The 12,412-nt window shown below is 39.6% G+C and overlaps 1 protein-coding gene across 1 annotated transcript in view; it reads left to right on the top strand.

Moving 5' to 3' along the window:
- Positions 1 to 6,018, top strand: part of LOC101720025 (uncharacterized) — a 40,578-nt gene extending 34,560 nt beyond the window's left edge. The window contains 2 exon segments of the mRNA XM_087206746.1: positions 1,591 to 3,811; positions 3,813 to 6,018. Coding sequence (XP_087062872.1) covers positions 1,591 to 3,811; positions 3,813 to 4,112 — 2,521 coding nt within the window. The 3' untranslated portion in view covers positions 4,113 to 6,018.
- Positions 6,019 to 12,412: the final 6,394 nt, after the last annotated feature.

Genomic DNA, 12,412 nt, shown 5'->3' with positions numbered 1-12,412 from the left:
ATACAGAAATATTCCAATATAGGAAACTGAGTACTGATGTCATGCAACAAGTAACACCATGTGACATATAAGTATAAAAAATGTTCTTTCATGATCACCATTATGAAAATGTATGAAATTGCATTTAGGTATTATATATAGGTATATGTGAAAAGAAATGAATTTTGAGTTTTGAAAGAAACCCATCTTCAGGATATCTATGTATACAAGTGAATATGAGACATTTCATTATCTAAAATATTGCTAACTGGGGCTGGGGATTTAGCTCAGTGGTGCCGCCACCTGTGTTGCCAACTGCAAGGTCCTGAGTTCAATCCCTGGTACCAAAAAAAAAAAAGAGCTAAAATATTGCCAGCCTTGAAACAGTATTCAAAGTACAAATAATGGCAGTGTTGTAATAACAAGTGTTTTCAAGCCATCCTCCAGAGAATTGAGTCCATGTTTTAAAATTTTTAGAATGCACCCTCCATCATTGTTGGTGAGAATGTTAAGTATAGCCAGTATGATAATCAGAATACAGACATCTCAAAAATAAAAATGGAAGAACCATTTGATCCAGGAATACCTCTCCTGTGTGTAGACCCAAAAGAGTTAAAATCATATTATACTGATACATGCATACACATACTCAAAGCAGGACAATTTATAACAGGTAATCCCTGGAATCAGCCTAAATGTTCCATCATTGGATGCATGGATAAAGAAAAAAAAATTTTTTTTGGTGTTTTTTTTTGGTACCGGGGGATCAAACTCAGGACTTTGCACTTGCAATGCAGGTGCCAGAACCACTGAGCTAAATCCCGAGCCCTAGATAAAGAAAGTTTGAATAGGCTCGGCGTGATGATGCATTCCCAGCACTCTGGGAAGCTGATTCAGCAGGATGGCATGTTGAAGCTCATTCTGAGCAACTCAATCATCAACTAGAATCTAAGAAATAAAAAAGCTGGAGATGGAGCTGGGATGTGGCTCAGCAGTGCTGTGCATGCCTGGCAGGTGCAAGGTCCTGAGTTTGATCTGTATAAAGAAAAGCTGGATATGTAATTCAGCGCTATGACCTATGTTTGATGCCCAGCACTGTCAAGAGAAAGAAGAAATGTGCTATATAAAGCCATAAAGATAAATGATATCATGTCACTTGGTGGTCTTCATCCTATAGTGTTAAATTAAGTAAGTCAGACACGGAATTTGAAAGGTCACATGATTTCTCTTATATGAGAAACCAAAAATATAAATTAGGGAGTAAAATAAAGAAGTGATTTAAAAAGGAAAGCCTGACTTTTTAGAGATGGGGAGACAAATGGGATAAGGAGAAAAGAGAAAGAGTGATGGGGGAAAGGTATCAAAAAGATCAATGTGTGATATACATAAGTACCAATTGCCCAGAATGAAACTATGCCTTCTGTATTACACAATATACCAATTTAAAACTTCCCAAATGAATACTACTCTTGGGAATAGCTGTTTTGAAGATATCTTCCAGGGCATCCAATTAATTCATTGTCAGAATTTCTTGGGAGAAATCAAACTAGAACTTGTGGTAAATCATTAGTATGGAGACCCATTTTATTGCAGCTTTTTTTATCATTATAGAAGTGAAGAGGTAGAGAAATGCTATCAAAATAAATGTTGGAATCAATATGAAGAAATATTCCTTTGGACTCCAGATGCTAATGTGGACATTAAACAAGCTGGTTTAACACCAGCTGAGGACCTTGCTTGCAGAAAGCCCCTGGTTGGGCATTTGTCACTAAATGAGCCCATCATAGCTCATACTGTACTGAAGACATCTGAGTACTTGGGATTGGAAGAGAAGCTGTATAAATGTAATGAATATGGAAGAACCTGCGGTGATCTCCAGTCCTTTCAGAAGGATACAAGGACAAAGACTGGAGAGAAACCCTATGAATATGATCAATGTGGGAAATCCTACCCTGATCTGAATGAAAGAACTCACTTTAAAGAGACCTTTGCCTATAAGAAAAATTTGAAAGCCAGCACACTTAATGATGTTCAGATCCTTGAAAGAAGTCACAATGCGGGGAAACCCTATGTATGCAAGCAATGTGGGAAAGCCTTTAGTACACAAAGTAATTGTAAAATACATGAAAGACTTCACACTGGGAAGAAACCCTATGTATGTAAACAGTGTGGGAAAGCTTTTAGTACACAAGGTTATTGTAAAAAACATGAAAGAACTCACAGAAGGGAGAAACCTTATGTATGTAAGCAATGTAGGAAAGCTTTTAGTACACAACGTTACTGTAAAATACATGAAAGAATTCACACTGGGGAGAAACCCTATGTATGTAAACAATGTGGAAAAGCTTTTAGTACACAAGATTATTGGAAAAGACATGAAAGAACTCACACAGGGGAGAAACCCTATAAATGTAAGCAATGTGGGAAAGCTTTCAGCATACGTGGTACTTGTCAAAGACATGAAAGAAGTCATATTGGGGAGAAACCCTATGTATGTAAGCAATGTGGAAAACCTTTTAGTACACAAAGTCATTGTAAAATACATGAAAGAATTCACACTGGGGAGAAACCCTATATATGTAAGCAATGTGGGAAAGGTTTTAGTACACAAGGTTATTGTAAAATACATGAAAGAAATCATGCAAGGGAGAAACCCTATGTTTGTAAGCAATGTGGGAAAGCTTTTAGTACACAAGATTATTGTAAAATACATGAAAGAAATCACACTGGGGAGAAACCTTATGTATGTAAGCAGTGTGGGAAAGCCTTTAGTACACAAAGTCATTGTAAAGTACATGAAAGAATTCACACTGGAGAGAAACCCTATGTATGTAAACAATGTGGGAAAGCTTTTAGTACACAAGATTATTGGAAAAGACATGAAAGAACTCACACAGGGGAGAAACCCTATAAATGTAAGCAATGTGGGAAAGCTTTTAATACACAAGGCTATTGTAAAATACATGAAAGAACTCACACTGGAGAGAAACCATATGTATGTAAGCAATGTGGGAAAGCTTTTGGTACACTCAAAATTTGTAAACAACATGAAAGAACTCACATTGGGGAAAAACCTTATGTGTGTAAGCAGTGTGGGAAATCTTTTACTACACAAGGTTATTGTAAAATACATGAAAGACTTCACACTGGGGAGAAACCATATGTATGTAAGCAATGTGGAAAAGCTTTCAATAAGCATGTACATTGTAAAGAACATGAAAGAACTCACACTGGGGAGAAACCCTATGTATGTAAGCAATGTGGGAAAGCTTTCAACAGGTACAGTTATTGTCAAATACATGAAAGAACTCACACTGGGGAGAAACCCTATGTATGTAAGCAATGTGGGAAAGCTTTCAGCAAGCGTGATTATTGTCAAATACATGAAAGAATTCACACTGGGGAGAAACCCTATGTATGTAAGCAATGTGGGAAAGCCTTTGGTACACAAAGCCATTGTAAAATACATGAAAGAATTCACACTGGAGAGAAACCCTATGTTTGTAAGCAGTGTGGGAAAGCTTTTAGTACAAAAGGTCATTGTAGAAAACATGAAAGAACTCACACAGGGGAGAAACCTTATATATGTGAGCAATGTGGAAAAGCTTTTAGTACACAACGCTATTGTAAGATCCATGAAAAAAGTCACACTGGGGAGAACCCCTATGTATGTAAGCAGTGTGGGAAAGCTTTTAGTACACAACGTTATTGTAAAATACATGAAAGACTTCACACTGGGGAGAAACCCTATGTTTGTAAGCAATGTGGGAAAGCTTTTAGCACACATGATGATTGTCAAAGACATGAAAGCACTCACAGTAAGGAGAAGCCCTATGTATGTAAGCAGTGTGGGAAAGCTTTCTTCACATCAAGTAAATGTCAAAGACATGAAAGAATTCACACTGGGGAGAAACCCTATATATGTAAGCAATGTGGAAAAGCTTTTAACACAGATGGTGGCTGTAAGAGACATGAAAGAACCCACACTCGGCATTAATTCTATGTATGTATGCAATATGGAAAAGATTTCAGCATTCCAGGTGTTTTCCAAAGACAAAAGAATTCAAAATGGGGAGAAACCATATGTATGTAAACTGGGAACGCTTTCAGTACACACGCGTATTGTCAAATAACATGAAAGAAGTCTCACTGGGGAGAAACTATATGTAAGCTTATTTTGAAAATCCTGTGAAAAATTTCTCATGTATTAGAGACCTTTAGGAATAATTAATACAAAAAGCTTGATATCAATATTTCTACATAAAACTTTCAGAAAATACAGTCCCAGATAGAGATATCTATACATTACGTGTTTTTCAGTAAATAATTTAAATATCTAGAGTATATATCTGCAATGTTTAATTTAAAAATACTGAGTTGACATGATTAGGGTTTTTTTCTGTGTCTGAGCTTAATACATAATGTCTTAAGCATGATGAATTGAAATGTATTTTTTACTTCCAAGTAGAGTTAGTATTTATGCAGTTTTTGTTTAGTCTTTACAACAGGGAGTGCTGGGTGTGGTGAAGCATGCCTGTAAACCCAGCACTTGGGAGGCTAAGGCAAGAGGACACTTGGAGTTTGAGCCCAGCCTGGGCTACATAGTGAGTTCAAGGCCAGCATGTACTATATAGCAAGACCCTGTCTCAGAAAAATCATGAAGCCTGAAACAAAGCTGGGAGGTATAGGCCACCAAAAAGCTTAATTTTGTTAACTGTTAGGATTTTGCCATGACCTTTGTTTTAATTTTTTGGTGTGTGTACTCTCTGATGCCATATTTTATATTAAGATACATATTTTCAGAGACTAGAGAACATGTTTTTGACAAAGTTGATTTGTTTTCACACAACTTGTAGATTACCACGTTTCTTATATCGTGACAAGATAGGTGCTTTTATCCCAACATTGTGTACTATATCGTACATAATTTTGCCTATTTTTCTTTCATATTAGAGCTAATATAATTTACATAAAATTTTGTTTTACCATCAAAAGTGTACTTTTCTCTTTTATATTACAATTAATCTCTAATTTGGTGGTGATTTTTCCACCACATGTATCAGAAATAACCCAAACTTCTGTGAGTTTCTGATTGCCACAGACCAGGAGGACCATAATTTGTCTCCAAAAGGATATCTGAATTATACTAGTTTCTCCAAAATGTGTAGTTCAGGATGGCCTTGAATTCACTATGTAGTCCAGGCTGGCCTCAAATTCATGGTGATCATCTTGCCTTAGCCTTCCAAGTTCTGGGATTACAGCCAAGCACCACCATGCCTGGCCATCATTATTATTTTTACCTAATAAGCTGAAATAATGGCATGAAGCAAAACCTGATTAATGAGAGGTATCAGTTTTGTAAAAAGTGGGCTATACTAGGCCTGAGGATTTAGCTCAGTGGCACCACACCTGCCTTGCAAGCACAAGGTCCTGAGTTCAATCCCCAGTACAAAAAAAAAGATATTAAATTTAAATTCAGATTGTGTTTCACCAGTTTTAGAGAAATTCATATAATGCCATTTTTCATTCGTAAGGACCACTGTCTGATGTTTGACATAAGTGACAAATGCCTTCAAACACAGACTGGCCCAAGGTATGTGCATGAGTCCCAGTTGGTATCCTTTGACCTGTATTTTTAAATATCTTTAACATTGAAATATTTTGTAAAATGTTTTATACAATGTTCTTGAATACAAAATTCAATTTCTGATGAGGTTATATTATTACAAACATGGTATCATGAAAACAAGTGAGCAATTCATTTTTAAATACCCCTAAAGCGGTAAACATTATAGCTTACCCTAGTCTTAATTATGCTTAGGCACATAAATTACCAGTTGCATAATACTATTTCTGAAATATCTGACATAATGGAATGTAATACACTGCAGCATCCAGCATCAGTCTTTTCATGTACAACTTGTGTCCAACTTCCCTACAGCAGATTGTTGAAGTTCTGCAGATGTCACTCAGTGATTTGGGAATCCTAAGTTTACTCGCCAGTATCAAAATTATTTTAATAAAAACCACTATACATCATTGTTTGTCCTTTTCTCACTTAATGTATAAAGGTCTAAACCAAATGCAATGGTGCATTCCTTTAGTCTCAGCATCAGAAGAGGCTGAGACAGGATAATCATGGCTTTGAAGCTGGGATTAGGGGACAACTTAGGTAGATTCCTTAGCAAGCTGAAATAGTTCTCTTTATAACTGCATTTTAAGTTTAAGGAAAGAAACAAGTTTGAGTTAAGAACATAAACCTAAAATGAGATGAAAAAATCACTATTGTGCCGGGGATTTAGCTCGGCAGCACCACACCTGCCTTGCAAGTGCAAGGTCCTGAGTTCAATACCAAAACAAAACAAAACAATCACTATTGCAAACTGTGGTTCTGTTGCTCAGGAGATAATCTTTTCATGATAATATTTGTATAGCAGCCATATATATGACTGCATCATAGATTAAAACATAAACAATGAAACATGAGTAAGAGACATTCCTTGGTCTGAATATAGAGACATGAAAAAATTCAATGCTGTTCCTGGAGTTTTTGGTAGAAAATAAGGTAGGATGATGCAACAAATAAAGAATTATATAAAATTCAAACCTGCACAGACATGGAAGCAAACAACAGAGTGAAGAAATAACCTACAGAATGGGAAAATGTCTTCTATCTCCTCTTCAGAGTACTAGTATCTGGAAAAATCAGGCAAGTGAAATGTATACACACTTTTCAGAAGTACAAAAGGCCAATAAAATATCTGAAAAAATGTTCTACATTTTTCCCCGATGAAAAATGCAAATTGAAACAGCATCTTTATTGCAGAAAGCACATACCACTAAGAACTCAAAAAAATAATCATGAGCCTGCAGGGAAAAAAGGAACCATTCAACATAATTGGTAGGGATGTAAACTAGTTCAACCACTAAGGAAGTCAGTGTAGAAAGTATCAAAAAATGGTAATTCCATTCAATATAGTGCTTCCTCTTGTGGGTGTCTTCCCCAAAGAGATAGATACCATACTTGAGTGAAACATGCACATTCCTGTCTACAGCAGCAATACTCAACTTTTTCTGTTGGGGGGCAGCAGTGAGCCCTGCTCTGTCAGCCACCAGATACCAAGGGTAAACAACAAGTACTCTTAAATGTACTCTAGTTAATAAATTATGTGGTATTTTATATTTTGTTATGAAATGGGCTCTATGTTAGATTATTTTTCCTGACTACAAGTCAATATAAGCATAATAGTATGTAAATGTAGCAGGGGCATAGCTATAATGTTCATTACATTTGGTGTATTAAATGAACATTCAGTGTATTTTATTTCAATTTTTTGGGGTTGGCTTAATATTTCCACTTTGTACCTCAAGGAACATCTGTAACCACTATAACTTTATCGATGTACATAACACCAATCTCACAGTATTCTCTCTGGGGTCCAATGCTGTTAGTATACTACAGTGGAACATATATATATGTATATAAGTTTCTTCTACTTTCCTCAAGATTTTTTTAGATTTCTTGTATAATCAGAAGCTGAATACTCCAACAAATGGTGCCTAAGGGCTTAAACCTGGGGAACCACTGATTGCTCAAATGAAGCTAGAAGCCTAAGAACACAAACCAAAAATGCAACCACAGCCCAAGGGAGAAGGCTTTGAAGCCCCATAAGGAACCACTAATAAAGGTTGGTGTTCAAAAGGCTGAACACTATGGAATCTGATGTTCTTGGATGAGGACAGCACCAAAAATCACACTTGTTGAAGAAAATTCAATATGCAGAAGTTTCTCCCTTCCACTTTTGTTGTTATTCCACCAATGCCCAGACCTCTTGGATGATACCAAGTTTTCTCATGATGGTTGTTGCCCATTCAGATCAATGGCCCACATATCAATTATTTTCACTAGAAGGACACACACAGAAGTGTGATTTACTAGGTTTTATGGCATGTCTCTAAGTCATGCTGATGACAAGACTAACAAGCCAAAGCCAAACAAACAATTCTAATAGTTAAAAATTGTATTAATACATCTTTGCGGTGTATGTTTACATTTGTTGACAGAGCATGGCACATGTATACGGCACATCTGAACTCTTTTACTTCCCCTTCCCATCCCTTTCCTCTCCATTTCTTCATCTTGTTTCCATTTGTAAAATATAAATCTCATTTTCCAATTACTGATCTTTTTTCTTACTAAAAAAAACAATACCTCCAATAGTAAAGTCAATCATCTATAAATAGCAAAATCCTGAATATATAAGTATGTAAGCATTTCAGCATCCTTCCTATGTTTCTAAAGAAAACTACATGATTTTTATGATTCAAAGAAACAGAATCCCAAATGATGGGTATGAGGCCACATTGTGACCCTAGAAATGGAAAGCCACAGTGTGCTGCACAGTGATGATCACAAGCAAATGAGTTCAGTGCATGAAAACCAAAGCATCAGATTCGCCTACCAAAAACTTAGATGTGGGACTGCCTGGGTTTGGGGCCACAATCGTTGCCCCCTGTGTCCAGTAGGTCATGTATAGTACCAGCTAAGGTAATCATAGTCCTTTATCTACATGTTAATTCTGCCCGTTTAGCAGGGTCTAATAGTATTAAAAATTCTAGAAATAAAAATTGGCAAAGTTTGTGACTGGGGATTTAGCTCAGTGGTACCTCTCCCTGTCTGGCAAGTGCAATGTCTCAAGCTTGATCCCTGGTACCAAAAAAATAGCTATTCTATTTGCAGACAAAGTGGATTTCAAGCCAAGACTGATTAAGAGAGATGAATGTCACTACATCCTTGTAAAGGGAACAATCCAAGAGGAAGTGATAACAATCATAAATATATATGCACTAAATAGCAGTGCACCCAACTATATAAAGCAAATAATGGACATAAAGAATAATATAAGCACTAATACAGTTGTAATGGGGGACTTCAATACCCCATTGTCACATAGTTCACAAATGGTGGCTGCTTAAGGCCAACTGGCAGCAGACAGCTCCGGAGAACTGTGCTCCTGTGTGGTCAAGCTCAAGTCATACCTGACAATGTCACTGAGGTCACCTATGGGAGCCAATGGGCCCCTGCCTGGAAGTGGGCATTTCATAGTTCTTACTATGTGAGAACAGTCTGCAGGACAGCTCACAGAACTATCACTGAAGCCCAACAAGAGGGTTCATTCTATTCATTTTGACAGCTGATGAGGGCCAAAGGGAGAATACAGCTGGCCAAAAAAGATGTGCCCAGGGGTGCCTGAGTCTGAGCTCCAGAGAACACTGAGTGTTACATGGCTACATTGCCAGACAAATACCCCCAAAGCTTAGTAGCTTAAAGCAATGACCAGCTTCTCATGTCTCAGAGTTTTATGGCAGCTTTACATAGTAACAATTATGGTACTTGGCATCTAGCTGGTGGCTGGGTCTGTTCAGGAGAGTCTAAGACCACTTCCCTCACCATCTAGCTGGTGGCTGGGTCTGTTCAGGAGAATCTAAGACCACTTCCCTCACACATGTGTCCTTTGGCAGGGATGTGTGGGAGGCTCCAGAAGGCTCTAGAAGGTTCTGGAAGGATGGGCTTATCTGGGCTCCTCACCCTGTCAGGCACTGTGAAGGTGTTTCTCCAGCAAGGGAGCTGGATTCTCAGATGGTGACTCAAGGCTTCCAGAGTAACAATCTCAAGAGACAGGAAGGTGCTGGTCTCTTATGTCTGAACACTAGCCCAGCATCACTGGTCCTTCTCAATTCCATTGATCCAAAGGAATCCAGCTAGATCCAGGGGAGGGGCAAAGATCCTACCAGTGGAAGAGAAGCCAAAGAATGTGCGGCCCTCTTTGACATGCCACTCCCAAGACAGACTCCAGGATTGGCCCTTATGAGGACTCTGCCCCAGGTTCCCAATACAGAGAACATTGGAGAGTATGAGAAAGAAGATCCAGCCCCCCGCACACAGCCTCTTCCTCCTGCCCGCTGATACCTGTCTGTCCTATGGCAGAGGCAAATACCCAGAAAATCACAGGACCAGAACATGTGGCCTGAGTGCCTGCCTCTCTGGGCCCTGGATAGTGCTGGGCTGTGTGGCAGGAACTTGGTTCTAAATTTGATGCTTGGCATGGAGGCTTTGGGCAGATCCCTTCTTTACAGATGTTCCAGCTGGGGGCCTGAAAATCCCTTGGGTACCTGACATGGGTTTCTGGATTCCCAGGGCAGAGCCCTGTCCTGGCATGACAGCCCCTCTGTTCTGTGGGGCTTTTGGGGCCCAGATTGGGATACCCTATGTTGGCTTCAGGCACCCACCCTGGCAATGTGGTGATAAGACTCCCTCCCTGACACAGGAGTGGAATGACTACAAACTGAGCTGGAACCCTGCTGATTTTGACATCACCTCCCTCTGGATCCCTTCTGAGTTTATCTGCATTCCTGACATTGTCCTCTACATAGGAAGCAGCGGGAGTCATGGGGGGCCCAGGGGTACCTCGAGTGGGGCAAGTGAAGGGGACTTGGGAGGGGCACCCTGCCTCCATCTCACCTCCTTAGCTTATTCCTTTAGTCCTTTCACTCCTATACACCAGCATTCAATGAGTGGCTACTGTGTATCAGTGCCTGGTGCTGTGCTAGTGGGACAGACTTGCCAATTCTGAGTAGTCTTTGGAAAACACAGTGCACTTTTAGAGATCCTGTCCTGTGAAGGATGGCAGTGTTGTTGGAACCACTCAGTGGCATCCTAGGGGAGCAACTTTGAGGGGGACAAACTCATTTGCTGTGATTTGTGTTTTGTCATGTTATTCATGGTTGCCTCATACATATGCATGACCAAAATGGACCCATTTGACTAATGCAGAAATTTTAAACTTTTAGACCTCCAAGACTCAAGAATTCTCACAGGCCCTTATTTTGTTCCTATTTACCCAGAAACAAGCAGAACCACAACCCCTCCGAATAGGTGATACTTTATATAATCACACTGTATGCCACCACAAAAATATATATTCTGTTAGCTTTAGGATTCACAATGTGTACCATATGTCCTTCTGTTAGCCTTAAATATATACCCTGTTAGCCTCAAAGTTCACAATGTATACCTTGTTATGTTCCATTAGCTCTAAATATACATCCTGGTGGCCTCAGTGTTCACAATATGTATCCTGTTATCTTCTCTGTTAGCCATAAATGTCCTGTTATGTTATGTGAACATCCTGTTCCTGAAGAAAGCCCCCAACCTGGACAGTTACATTATCTCCTTTTCTAAAACTCAGTTAGATTCATCCCAAGCCCACCCCAATTTAAACTGCCATATAAGGCTCCCCCATTTCTTACATTTTGGGCCCCAGGTCTTTACAGAGCACTTAGCTTTACCGGGCCAGGCAGTCAATAAAGCCTTGGCTTTCCTCCACCTCTTTGAGTGGGTTTGGCCTTTCCTGGTTCAGATTTTCTACAACAGGACCATAGCAACTAAGGCAGATGGAGTCTAAAGAAAGCCTCATAGGGCAAAAGTTAGTGCACTAAGATAATTTTTGATAAAAAAATGGAAATCTGTATTTTCATTTGTTTTTGATATCAGGTAATTTTTCACTGAGAAGTCAAGTTAAAAACATTTTCTTGGGCCAGGGATTTAGCTCAGTGGTGCCATCGCCTGCCTTGCAAGTACAAGATCTTGAGTTTGATCCCCAGTACAAAAAAAAAATTTCTTAAAGTGGGCTCTAAAGAAACCACCTCTTCCTTGAGATATGAATAGGTATGAGGTGCTGCAGCCACATGATTTTGGATAACAGTGGTGTCCATCAAGCCCTCTCCACCCCAGGCTATGGGAAGACATCCAAGCACAACAGTTCTGCAGCAAGGACACCAGGCACCAGCTAGCCCAGTCCCAAGCCATCGGTCCCAATGTAGGAAATGGTGGTTTTGAATAATAAAAATAAAGGCAGGGAGGCCGACTTTGGGATTGTGTGTCTCCAGATAGGTCAAGGGGAAGCTACAAAGTTTCCTCACACTGTCCAGCTCTGGGCAGGCCTAGGGCCAGCCAACCAAGCCACCTTGGGAAACAGCCCTCATCACAGGGTCTTCTTGCAGGGCTAAGAGGGCAGGTGCCTAGTGTCTACTGCTGCTATGGGACTCAAGCCCCACCCCATCTTTGTGGCAAGGAGCTGATGCCAGGATCCTGTGCATCTGGCAGAGGTCAGGAGCAAAGTCCTGGCATCAGATATGACTTAGGTTTCAGGGTTGCCAGTAAGGCCCTGGCCAGGACTACTTGATTATCACAAGTTCTTCTGAAGCATAGGACAGAAGTCCAGTCCAAACACTTGCAGGCATTTAAAGAACAGTCCCAAGTCAATCCTTCTCCAGGATAGGAGCTTGTGGCCTTCTAGTGGTAATTATGTAAAATACTAAAAATGCCTTTTTGTTTTATTTTGTCTCCCCAGTAGCTGGGATCAAACTCAGG

This window comes from Heterocephalus glaber, unplaced genomic scaffold (genome assembly GCF_053883595.1).
Source record: "Heterocephalus glaber isolate CG9 unplaced genomic scaffold, H.glaber_assembly_v1.0 deba00000678, whole genome shotgun sequence".
Lineage (NCBI taxonomy): Eukaryota > Metazoa > Chordata > Mammalia > Rodentia > Bathyergidae > Heterocephalus > Heterocephalus glaber.
Note: the sequence above shows the minus strand (reverse complement) of the source record. Positions and strands in the feature narration are given on the sequence as shown.